Source organism: Salvelinus fontinalis, chromosome 15 (genome assembly GCF_029448725.1).
Source record: "Salvelinus fontinalis isolate EN_2023a chromosome 15, ASM2944872v1, whole genome shotgun sequence".
In the NCBI taxonomy this organism is placed as follows: Eukaryota; Metazoa; Chordata; class Actinopteri; order Salmoniformes; family Salmonidae; genus Salvelinus; species Salvelinus fontinalis.
In genome coordinates, this window is record NC_074679.1 from 5,579,892 (window position 1) to 5,593,351 (window position 13,460).

At 51.5% G+C, this 13,460-nt stretch overlaps 1 protein-coding gene across 5 annotated transcripts in view; it reads right to left on the reverse strand.

Annotated features, from left to right (window-relative positions):
- Window positions 1-13,460, reverse strand: part of nin (ninein (GSK3B interacting protein)) — a 77,601-nt gene that overhangs the window by 44,404 nt on the left and 19,737 nt on the right. For all 5 annotated transcript variants that reach the window (XM_055862528.1, XM_055862527.1, XM_055862525.1 and 2 more), the window contains exon 4: window positions 10,204-10,370. In XM_055862528.1, the coding sequence (XP_055718503.1) occupies window positions 10,204-10,370 (167 nt within the window). The remainder of the gene's footprint in view (window positions 1-10,203; window positions 10,371-13,460) is intronic.

Below are 13,460 nucleotides of genomic sequence, written 5' to 3' on the forward strand. Positions count from 1 at the left end.
TGACTTGCACAATCTACATCACAGATGCTGCATCACAAAAAATACAACATCACTTTTTACAAACTAAAAGAGTCAAATCGGCTTTTATAATAAATATGATAAATAGCAGAAATAATAATCCCCAAGTTCCTATTTCTTGTGTTTGTCTGAAGAGTGAGACGAGGAAGGAGGTTATTGGAGCGTAGTGATCTATTGCGCTGCAGCCCAGGGACAGTAATCAGGCGTCCAAGACATCTATCGCCTGGGAGGGAAACACAGTGAAGGAATGAAGAACAGATGGTTCACTATACAACTCTCTATTCCATCACTGGGTATATAGGCATCTGTGAGGGAAAGGGTGGAGCTCATTGTTCCTCTGGAATGAAGAACAGGTGGTTAGCTCTACAACTCTCTATTCCATCACTGGGTATATAGGCATCTGTGAGGGAAAGGGTGGAGCCCATTGTCCTCTGCCAGACCCCTAAAAAAGCCCCTCCCACATCAGGAAGAGGCCCCTGACCCTTCCCCATCTGCTGGTGCACCAGGCTGGAGGCTGGGCATTGTTCACCCCAAATGGCACACAGGGCTCTGGTGAAAACTAGTGCACTATGTAGGATGAAAGGTAGTGCACTATGTAGGATGAAAAGTAGTGCACTATGTAGGATGAAAGGTAGTGCCCTATGTAGAATGAAAGGTAGTGCTCTATGTAGAATGAAAGGTAGTGCACTATGTAGAATGAAAAGTAGTGCACTATGTAGAATGAAAAGTAGTGCACTATGTAGAATGAAAAGTAGTGCATTATGTAGAATGAAAGGTAGTGCACTATGTAGAATGAAAAGTAGTGCACTATGTAGGATGAAAGGTAGTGCACTATGTAGAATGAAAAGTAGTGCACTATGGAGGATGAAAGGTAGTGCACATTTTCTGTATTGACCTTGCTTTGTGCACAGGGGCATTGTCATGCTGAAACAGGAAAGGGCTTTCCCCAAACTGTTGCCACAAAGTTGGAAGCACATAATCATCTAGATAGAATGTCATTGTATGCTGTAGTGTTTTGATTTCCCTTCCCTGGAACTAAGGGGCCCGAACCATGAAAAACAGCCCCAGACCATTATTCCTCCACCACCAAACTTTACAGTTGGCACAATGCATTGTGGCAGGTAGCGTTCTCCTGACATCCGCCAAACCCAGATTCGTCTATCGGACTGCCAGATGGTGAAGTGTGATTCATCACTCCAGAGAACGCATTTCCACGCTTGGCCTTGCGCATGGGTAATCTTAGGCTTGTGTGTGGCTGCCCGTCCATGGAAAGCCATTTCATGAAGCTCCAGACGAACAGTTCTGACCCTGCTGGGACACCTGTCACCATCTGACCCTGCTGGGACACCAGTCACCATCTGATCCTGCTGGGACACCTGTCACCATCTGACCCTGCTGGGACACCTGTCACCATCTGACCCTGCTGGGACACCTGTCACCATCTGATCCTGCTGGGACACCTGTCACCATCTGACCCTGCTGGGACACCTGTCACCATCTGACCCTGCTGGGACACCTGTCACCATCTGACCCTGCTGGGACACCTGTCACCATCTGATCCTGCTGGGACACCTGTCACCACCCTGCTGGGACACCTGTCACCATCTGATCCTGCTGGGACACCTGTCACCATCTGATCCTGCTGGGACACCTGTCACCATCTGACCCTGCTGGGACACCTGTCACCATCTGACCCTGCTGGGACACCTGTCACCATCTGACCCTGCTGGGACACCTGTCACCATCTGACCCTGCTGGGACACCTGTCACCATCTGACCCTGCTGGGACACCTGTCACCATCTGATCCTGCTGGGACACCTGAGTTTGGAACTTGGTAGCAACTGAGGACAGGCGATTTCTACGCGCTACGACCTTCAGCGGGTCCATTCTGTTAGCCTGTGTGGCCTTCGCTGCTGATCCGATGTTACTCCTTGACGTTTCCACTTCACAATAACAGCACTTACAGTTGACCGGGGGGGGGGGGGGGGGGGGGGGCAGCTCTGGCAGAGAAGGAATTTGACGAAACTGACTTGTTGGGTAACGGTGTCCTCCTATGACGGTGCCACGTTGAAAGTCACTGAGCTCTTCAGTAAGGTCATTCTACTGACAATGTTTGTCTATGGAGAATGCATGGCCGTGTGCTCGATTTTATACACTTGTCAGCAACGGGTGACAAGCCTGAAATAGACGAAACTACTAATTTGAAGGGCTGTTCACATCAGGCTGTTTATCTATTGTTAGATCAGGATCAACCTTGTCATCAGGCAGCTTAAACCAGCACATTCTATAATGCTACGAAGAGATTAGATCTTCCCTAGCCCCTGGTCCCAGATCAGTTTGTGCCTTCTAACCAACTCCTATAGTCATTGTCACGCACCACTGGCAAAACAACACAAACAGATCTGGGACCAGGTAGATTATCCAGGGTGAAACTAGAAGATCAAGCAGCTGACCAGGGTTACAGCAGCACATATTCTAACATTATAACAACCTAATAGGTTCATCCTCTCCCATGACTCTCTCCCCATCTCTCTCTCTCTCCTCTCCCATGACTCTCTCCCCATCTCAGTCTCTCCTCCTCCTCCATCTCTCTCTCCTCTCCCATGACTCTCTCCCCATCTCAGTCTCTCCTCCTCCTCCATCTCTCTCTCCTCTCCCCATCTCTCTCTCTCTCTCCTCTCCCATGACTCTCTCCCCATCTCAGTCTCTCCTCCTCCAGCTCCATCTCTCTCTCTCTCTCCTCTCCCATGACTCTCTCCCCATCTCAGTCTCTCCTCCTCCTCCATCTCTCTCTCTCCTCTCCCCATCTCTCTCTATCTCCTCTCCCATGACTCTCTCCCCATCTCTCTCTCTCTCCTCTCCCATGACTCTCTCCCCATCTCAGTCTCTCCTCCTCCTCCTCCATCTCTCTCTCCCCATCTCAGTCTCTCCTCCTCCTCCTCCTCCTCCTCCATCTCTCTCCCTCTCCTCTCCCATGACTCTCTCCCCATCTCAGTCTCTCCTCCTCCTCCATCTCTCTCCCTCTCCTCTCCCATGACTCTGCCCATCTCAGTCTCTCCTCCTCCTCCATCTCTCTCCCTCTCCTCTCCCATGACTCTCTCCCCATCTCAGTCTCTCCTCCTCCATCTCTCTCTCTCCTCTCCCACGACTCTCTCCCCATCTCTCTGTCTCTCCTCTCCCATGACTCTCCCCATCTCAGTCTCTCCTCCATCTCTCTCCCTCTCCTCTCCCATGACTCTCCCCATCTCAGTCTCTCCTCCTCCTCCATCTCTCTCCCTCTCCTCTCCCATGACTCTCTCCCCATCTCAGTCTCTCCTCCTCCATCTCTCTCTCTCTCCTCTCCCATGACTCTCTCCCCATCTCAGTCTCTCCTCCTCCTCCTCCTGTATCTCTCTCCCTATCTTCTCTCCTCATCTCAGTCTCTCCTCCTCCTCCTCCTCCATCTCTCTCTCTCCTCTCCCATGACTCTCTCCCCATCTCTCTCTCTCCTCTCTCCATCTCTCTCTCCTCTCCCATCTCTCTCTCTCTCTCCTCTCCCATGACTCTCTCCCAATCTCTCTCTCCTCTCCCATGACTCTCTCCCCATCTCAGTCTCTCCTTCTCCTCCTCCTCCTCCTCCTCCTCCATCTCTCTCCCTCTCCTCTCTCCCCATCTCAGTCTCTCTCCTCCTCCTCCATCTCTCTCCCTCTCCTCTCCCCATCTCTCTCTCCCCATCTCAGTCTCTCCTCCTTCTCCTCCATCTCTCTCCCTCTCCTCTCCCATGAATCTCTCCCCATCTCAGTCTCTCCTCCTCCATCTCTCTCTCTCCTCTCCCATGACTCTCTCCCCATCTCTCTCTCTCCTCTCTCCATCTCTCTCTCTCTCCTCTCCCATCTCTCTCTCTCTCTCCTCTCCCAATCTCTCTCTCTCTCTCTCTCTCCTCTCCCATGACTCTCTCCCCATCTCAGTCTCTCCTTCTCCTCCTCCTCCTCCTCCTCCTCCTCCTCCTCCTCCTCCTCCTCCTCCTCCTCCATCTCTCCCCATCTCAGTCTCTCTCCTCCTCCTCCTCCATCTCTCTCCCTCTCCTCTCCCATGACTCTCTCCCCATCTCTGTCTCTCCTCCTCCTCCATCTCTCTCCCTCTCCTCTCCCATGACTCTCCCCATCTCAGTCTCTCCTCCTCCTCCATCTCTCTCCCTCTCCTCTCCCATGACTCTCTCCCCATCTCAGTCTCTCCTCCTCCATCTCTCTCTCTCTCCTCTCCCATGACTCTCTCCCCATCTCAGTCTCTCCTCCTCCTCCTCCATCTCTCTCCCTATCTTCTCTCCTCATCTCAGTCTCTCCTCCTCCTCCTCCATCTCTCTCCCTCTCCTCTCCCATCTCTCTCTCTCCCCATCTCAGTCTCTCCTCCATCTCTCTCCCTCTCCTCTCCCATGAATCTCTCCCCATCTCAGTCTCTCCTCCTCCTCCTCCATCTCTCTCTCTCTCTCTCCTCTCCCATCTCTCTCTCTCTCTCCTCTCCCATGACTCTCTCCCAATCTCTCTCTCTCTCTCTCCTCTCCCATGACTCTCTCCCCATCTCAGTCTCTCCTTCTCCTCCTCCTCCTCCTCCATCTCTCTCCCCATCTCAGTCTCTCTCCTCCTCCTCCTCCTCCTCCATCTCTCTCCCTCTCCTCTCCCATGACTCTCTCCCCATCTCTCTCTCTCCCCATCTCAGTCTCTCCTCCTCCTCTCTCTCTCTCCTCTCCCATGACTCTCTCCCCATCTCTCTCTCTCCTCTCCCATGACTCTCTCCCCATCTCTCTCTCTCCCTCTCTCTCTTTCCTCTCCCATGACTCTCCCCATCTCTCTCTCTCTCCTCTCCCATGACTCTCTCCCCATCTCTCTCTCCCATGACTCTCTCCTCCTCATCCATGACTCTCTCTCCTCCTCATCCATGACTCTCTCTCCTCCTCATCCATGACTCTCTCTCGCCCTCTCTACTCTACTCTCCTCCAAGACTCTCTCTCTCGGTCCACCCCCCCCCACCCCTTAATTCTTTGTCAGCTGAAATCCCGGGCCTGTCTCAACATGAAGATGTGGAGGGGGATAATACGCTGTCGTTGCCTTGACCACCACAACACTGGCAGCATAGTGAACACACACACACACACACACACACACACACACACACACACACACACACACACACACACACACACACACACACACACACACACACACACACACAGATAAGACTAGACTTAAGACCCTGGCTCCCTGATCATAGGCGTTGAATGTCCTCCATCTCACTCCTATGATCAGGGTCAGGTCTACTTTGTTTTCATGTATTTATGTTCTCCCTAATTTCAGGAATATCCAAATTGGTAGGTACAGTCTTGTCCCGTCGCTGCAACTCCCGTACGGACTCGGAGAGAGGCGAGGGTCGAGAGCTAAGTACCCTGGTTCCTATTCCGTGTACATACAGTAATATATTAGAGGAAATCATGTCCTGATGCTATTGCTAACATGTATTTTTATTTAACCTTAATTTAACTAGGTAAGTCAGTTAAGAACAAATTCTTATTTACACTGACGGCCTACCAGAAGGCAAAAGGCCTCCTGCGGGGACGGGGGCTGGGATTAAAAATATAAATACAGTACAAAACATCACGACAATAGAGACACCACAACACTACATAAAGAGAGACCTAAGACAACAACACAACATGGCAGCAACACATGACAACACAGCATGGCAGCAACACATGACAACACAGCATGGCAGCAACACATGACAACACAGCGAGGTAGCAACACAACATGACAACACAACACTACATAAAGAGAGAACAAAGACAACAACACAACATGGCAGCAACACATGACAACACAGCATGGCAGCAACACATGACAACACAGCATGGCAGCAACACATGACAACACAGCATGGCAGCAACACATGACAACATAGCATGGTAGCAACACATGACAACACAGCATGGCAGAAACACATGACAACACAGCATGGCAGCAACACAGCATGGCGACAAGACAGCATGGTAGCAACACAATATGACAACACAGCATGGCAGCAACACAGCATGGCGACAACACAGCATGGCAGCAACACATGACAACACAGCATGGCAGCAACACATGACAACACAGCATGGCAGCAACACAGCATGGCGACAACATGGCAGCAACACATGACAACATAGCAGCAACACATGACAACACAGCATGGCAGCAAGACATGACAACACAGCATGGCAGCAACACATGACAACACAGCATGGCAGCAACACATGACAACATAGCATGGCAGCAACACATGACAACACAGCATGGCAGCAACACATGACAACACAGCATGGCAGCAACACAGCATGGCGACAACACAGCATGGCAGCAACACATGACAACACAGCATGGCAGCAACACATGACAACACAGCATGGCAGCAACACATGACAACACAGCATGGCAGCAACACATGACAACACAGCATGGCAGCAACACAGCACGGCGACAACACAGCATGGCAGAAACACATGACAACACAGCATGGCAGCAACACAACATGGCAGCAACACATGACAACACAGCATGGCAGCAACACATGACAACACAGCATGGTAGCAATACATGACAACACAGCATGGCAGCAACACATGACAACACAGCATGGTGACAACACAGCATGGCAGCAACACATGACAACACAGCATGGCAGCAACACATGACAACACAGCATGGCAGCAACACAGCATGGCGACAACACAGCATGGCAGCAACACATGACAACATAGCATGGCAGCAACACATGACAACATAGCATGGTAGCAACACATGACAACACAGCATGGCAGAAACACATGACAACACAGCATGGCAGCAACACAGTATGGCGACAACACAGCATGGTAGCAACACAATATGACAACACAGCATGGCAGCAACACAGCATGGCGACAACACAGCATGGCAGCAACACATGACAACACAGCATGGCAGCAACACATGACAACACAGCATGGCAGCAACACATGACAACACAGCATGGCAGCAACACAGCATGGCGACAACATGGCAGCAACACATGACAACATAGCAGCAACACATGACAACACAGCATGGCAGCAACACATGACAACACAGCATGGCAGCAACACATGACAACACAGCATGGCAGCAACACATGACAACATAGCATGGCAGCAACACATGACAACACAGCATGGCAGCAACACATGACAACACAGCATGGCAGCAACACAGCATGGCGACAACACAGCATGGCAGCAACACATGACAACACAGCATGGCAGCAACACATGACAACACAGCATGGCAGCAACACAACATGACAACACAGCATGGCAGCAACACATGACAACACAGCATGGCAGCAACACATGACAACACAGCATGGCAGCAACACATGACAACACAGCATGGCAGCAACACATGACAACACAGCATGGCAGCAACACATGACAACACAGCATGGTAGCAACACATGACAACACAGCAAGGCAGCAAAACATGACAACACAGCATGGCAGCAACACATGACAACATAGCATGGCAGCAACAAATGACAACACAGCATTGCAGCAACACATGACAACACAGCATGGTAGCAACACATGACAACACAGCATGGCAGCAACACATGACAACACAGTATGGCAGCAACACAGCATGGCAGCAACACATGACAACACAGCAAGGCAGCAAAACATGACAACACAACATGGTAGCAGCACAAAACATGGTACAAACATTATTGGGCACAAACAAAAAGCACAAAGATCAAGAAGGTAGAGACAACAATACATCACGTGAAGCAGCTACAACTGTCAGTAAGAGTGTCCATGATTGAGTCTTAGAATGAAGAGATGGAGATAAAACTGTGCAGTTTGAGTGTTTCTTTGCAACTTGTTCCAGTCGCTAGCTGCTTAACTGAATCAATCTGTATAACAACACACGTCCAGTTACTGTAGACGGGTGTTGACCTACAGTATCAGCGATGACAAAACAAGAGGTGCTATATCTGTTGGAAGTACAGTAATACCACACCATGGTGTAGAAGCGGGCGTCGGTTGATCATCTTAACTTCTCTGGTATACTTTAGCATCGCTGTAATTAATATGTAGACGATTAATAGATAGACGTAGTTGAGAATAGCCAGAGAGGAACCTTGTTAGAGGAGTGTGTGTGTGTCTGTCTGTGTGTATGTGCGTGTGTGTCTGTGTGTGTGTCTGTGTGTGTGTCTGTGTGTGTGTCTGTGCGTGTGTCTGTGTGTGTGTCTGTGTGTGTGTCTGTGTCTGTGTCTGTGTGTGTGTGTGTGTCTGTGTCTGTGTGTGTGTCTGTGTGTGTGTATGTGCGTGCGCGTCTACATTTCATTTAAAGATCTGGCATAGCACTAAGCTGATTATCTAAGAATAACACCAACACGCTCCTATCAGCCTTTAAACTTCAGCCTTCATCCAGGCTACTGAGAAACACACAACATGCAAGGACAGAGAGAGACGAGGACAGAGAGAGAGAGTCGAGGACAGAGAGAGAAGAGGACAGAGAGAGAGAGACGAGGACAGAGAGAGAGAGAGGAGGACAGAGAGAGAGAGAAGAGGACAGAGAGAGAGAGACGAGGACAGAGAGAGAGAGAGGAGGACAGAGTGAGAGGAGGACACAGAGAGACGAGGACACAGAGAGGGACGAGGACAGAGAGAGACGAGGACAGAGAAAGATGAGGACAGAGAGAGACGAGGACAGAGAGAGAGAGTCGAGGACAGAGAGAGAGACAAGGACAGAGAGAGAGAGAGAGATGAGGACAGAGAGAGAGACGAGGACAGATAGAGATGAGGACAGAGAGAAACGAGGACAGAGAGAGAGAGACGAGGACAGAGAGAGAGGACAGAGAGACGAGGACAGGGTGAGACGAGGACAGAGAGAGAGACGAGGACAGATAGAGATGAGGACAGAGAGAGAGAGACGAGGACAGACAGAGAGAGACAAGTACAGAGAGAGAGAGACGAGGACAGAGAGAGAGAGACGAGGACAGAGAGAGACAAGGACAGCGAGAGAGACAAGGACAGAGAAAGATGAGGACAGAGAGAGACGAGGACAGAGAGAGAGAGACGAGGACAGAGAGAGACAATGACAGAGAGAAACGAGGACAGAGAGAGGACAGAGAGAGAGAGATGAGGACAGAGAGAGAGAGAGAGACGAGGACAGAGTGAGAGATGAGGACAGAGAGAGAGACAAGGACAAAGATAAACGAGGACAGAGAGAAAGGACAGAGAGAGAGAGAGGACAGAGAGAGAGAGACGAGGACAGAGAGAGGACAGAGAGAGAGGACAGAGAGACGAGGACAGGGTGAGACGAGGACAGAGAGAGAGACGAGGACAGAGAGAGAGACGAGGACAGACAGAGAGAGACAAGTACAGAGAGAGAGAGACGAGGACAGAGAGAGAGAGAGACGAGGACAGAGAGAGACAAGGACAGAGAGAGACAAGGACAGAGTAAGATGAGGACAGAGAGAGAGACGAGGACAGAGAGAGACGAGGACAGAGAGAGACAAGGACAGAGAAAGGCAAGGACAGCAGGTAACCCTGAGGTCTAGGCCCGTCTCCACAAAGCAGCCTTGTGGTACAGGCAGTTCCTGGTACAGTTCCTGGTACAGCTCCTGATGTTGTCTTATGTATCTATAATCCACGGTCAAAGTACTTGACACGTAGAAAGCAGAGAGGAGATCATGGAACATGCAGAACAATATCGACTGTATATTTAGTTAACAGGTTCCATGTCTTTATCATTGTGTAAAAGGACAACCGGTGTCCAAAAACAATGGTGCTGGTAGAACGTGGTGTGTGAAGAATAACAGCAAGAGTTGAAACTGAAGTGATGAATATTAGTATATCCCTCCCTCCCCCCTCCATCCCTCCCCCCCTCCATCCAATCATCCAATCATCCATCCCTCCCTCCATCAATCCCTCCCTCCAATCATCCATCCAATCATCCATCCCTCCCTCCAATCATCCATCCCTCCCTCCAATCATCCCTCCATCCATCCATCCCTCCCTCCAATCATCCATCCAATCATCCATCCCTCCCTCCCTCCATCCCTCCCTCCCTCCATCCCTCCCTCCCTCCATCCCTCCATTCATCCATCCATCCATCCATCCATCCATCCATTCTCAGTAGGTAGGTGTTTACCTCACGTTTCCTGGGCACAGTGGAGTCTTCATGATCTTCTGGGTCCCGTCCTGTAGCGTTTGAGCTGCCCGCCTCTGAGAAGTCTGTGATGGCGTCTATGAACTCTGGTGTAGAGTGTCGGCCATAGCGCTTACTACCCCGCACAAACTTAGCTTGGACTGGTGAGTCTGTGGAGAAGGAGAAGGTGATGAGAACGGTCCATAAAACATGTCATTAAATCACGTCTAAACCGTCTAAACTAAAAAAAGGCATAGGTTAAATCCTGAGATTACAGACTAGTACTAAAACACTTGAAGTAGGCATTCTAGTTAGGTCAACAAGTTACTATATCATTGGTATATCTATATCTATATCCAAAGGTTCATCATTTAATAACCTACATTTTGTTCTGGTCAGGAGGAACAAAAAAAAAAAACTTTATTAGGACACCGGGCTTTCAATGTTTTCACTTCCATTCAGACACAGACTGTGACTCAGAACACATTAGCTCAACGGACAGGGATTTGAAGTCATATTTAAGGTAGAGTGATTACCTGCTCCTAAAAGGTCACACGGATTGACCGCTCTCTAACTCTACGGCACCGATTTAGTAATCCTTCTTAAATAAGTCTTACCTGCCTCCTCTCTCTCTCTACCCTCTTTTGGCACGTTACTCCAAAGCCCAAGTTCATTCACAGCCTCACCAGTCTCTTTCCCCCTGGAGTCACCCTCCTCCCCTCTCCTCCCCCTGGAGTCACCCTCCTCCCCTCTTCTCCCCCCTCCTTCCCTCTCTTTCCCCCTGGAGTCACCCTCCTCCCCACTCCTCCCCCTGGAGTCACCCTCCTCCCCTCTTCTCCCCCCTCCTTCCCCCTGGAGTCACCCTCCTCCCCACTCCTCCCCTCTCTTTCCCCCTGGAGTCACCGTCCTCCCCACTCCTCCCCCTGGAGTCACCCTCCTCCCCTCTCCTCCCCCCTCCTTCCCTCTCTTTCCCCCTGGAGTCACCCTCCTCCCCTCTCTCCCCCCTTGGAGTAACCCTCCCCCCTCTCTTCCCCCTTGGAGTCACCCTCCTACCCTCTCTTTCCCCTTGGAGTCACCCTCCTCCCCTCTCCCCCCCCCTCATCCCCTCTCTTTCCCCCTGGAGTCACCCTCCTCCCCACTCCTCCCCTCTCCTCCCCTCTCTTTCCCCCTGGAGTCACCCTCCTCCCCTCTCTTCCCCTTGGAGTAACCCTCCCCCCTCTCTTCCCCCTTGGAGTCACCCTCCTCCCCTCTCTTTCCCCTCTCCTCCCCCCTCCTCCCCTCTCTTCCCCCTGGAGTCACCCTCCTCCCCTCTCTTCTCCCTTGGAGTCACCCTCCTCCCCTCTCTTCCCCCCTGGAGTCACCCTCCTCCCCTCTCCTCCCCCATGGAGTCCCTCTCCTCCCCCTTCCTCCCTCCCTGTCACAATGCCTGGTCTCTCCCTCCTCCTCCCTCTCTCTCTCTGTCACACTGCCTGGTCTCTCCCCCCCCCCCCCCCCTTCCTCCCTCCCTGTCACACTGCCTGGTCTCCCCCTCCCCCTCCTCCTCCGTCCCTGTCACACTATCTGGTCTCTCCCTCCCCTTTCGTCCCTCTTCTCTCTGTCACACTGCCTGGTCTCTCCCTCCTCCTCCCTCTTCTCCCTGTCACACTGCCTGGTATCTCCCTCCCCCTCCTCCTCCTTCCCTGTCACACTGCCTGGTCTCCCCCTCCCCCTCCTCCTCCCTCTTCTCCCTGTCACACTGCCTGGTATCTCCCTCCCCCTCCTCCTCCCTCCCTGTCACACTGCCTGGTCTCTTTCTCCCCCCTCCTCCCTCTTCTCTCTGTCACACTGCCTGGCCTCTCCCTCCCCCCTCCTCCTCCCTCCCTCCCTGTCACACTGCCTGGTATCTCCCTCCCCCTCCTCCCTCCCTCCCTGTCACACTGCCTGGCCTCTCCCTCCCCCCTCCTCCTCCCTCCCTCCCTGTCACGCTGCCTGGTATCTCCCCCCCCTCCTCCTCCCTCCCTCCCCCTCCTCCTCCCTCCCTGTCACACTGCCTGGCCTTTCCCTCCCCCCTCCTCCTCCCTCCCTCCCTGTCACACTGCCTGGTATCTCCCTCCCCCTCCTCCTCCCTCCCTGTCACACTGCCTGGCCTCTCCCTCCCCCCTCCTCCTCCCTCCCTCCCTGTCACACTGCCTGGCCTCTCCCTCCCCCCTCCCTCCCTGTCACACTGCCTGGTATCTCCCTCCCCCTCCCTCCCCCTCCTCCTCCCTCTCTGTCACACTGCCTGGTCTCTCCCTCCCCCCTTCCTCCTCCCTCCCTCTCTGTCACACTGCCTGGTCTCCTCCTCCTCCCTCTTCTCTCTGTCACACTGCCTGGCAGGACTGTAGTTGAGTTTCTCTGCCCTCACTGACACTCATGTGGCTTAATGCATCTGATCCGGTGAGAGCCAGACTGTAAACACAGAACAGCACCGTTTGAACACAGGAGTACAGCTTGTGTTACATCACAACCCAAACAGGGCACTTAAGGACTCTTCATTTTATACAATGCTTATTCAAGAGAGACAGAACAGATGCCCAAACTGTATGGTCATAGGAATCTAAATACACGTCAAAGATAATACATTGATTCCATGTCCCGTACCATATTCCATGTTCTTGTAACGGTTCTCCTCTTCCTCTTCCTCTTCATCCGAAGAGGAGGAGCATGGATTGAACCAAGACGCAGCGTGATACTTAGACATAATGTTTAATAAACAAAACACGAACGAACACTTGAAGTTACAAAACAAATAAACGATGTAGACAGACCTGAACGACGAACTCACATGAAACACGAAGAACGCATGAACATGAAAACTGCCTACATAAAACGAACAAACAAACAAAACCGAAACAGTCCCATGTGGCGCAACGACATACACAGACACAGGAGACAACCACCCACAACAAACAGTGTGAAACAACCTACCTTAATATGACTCTCAATAAGAGGAAACGCCAAACACCTGCCTCTAATTGAGAGCCATACCAGGCAACCCTTAAACAAACATAGAAACAGAAAACATAGACTGCCCACCCAAACTCACGTCCTGACCAACTAACACATACAAAACTAACAGAAAACAGGTCAGAAACGTGACAGTTCTGTACTCCCTGGCAGGACTGTACCATATTCTGTACCATATTCCATGTCCCGTACCATATTCCATGTCCCGTACCATATTCCATGTCCCGTACCATATTCCATGTCCCGTACCATATTCCATGTTCCGTACCATATTC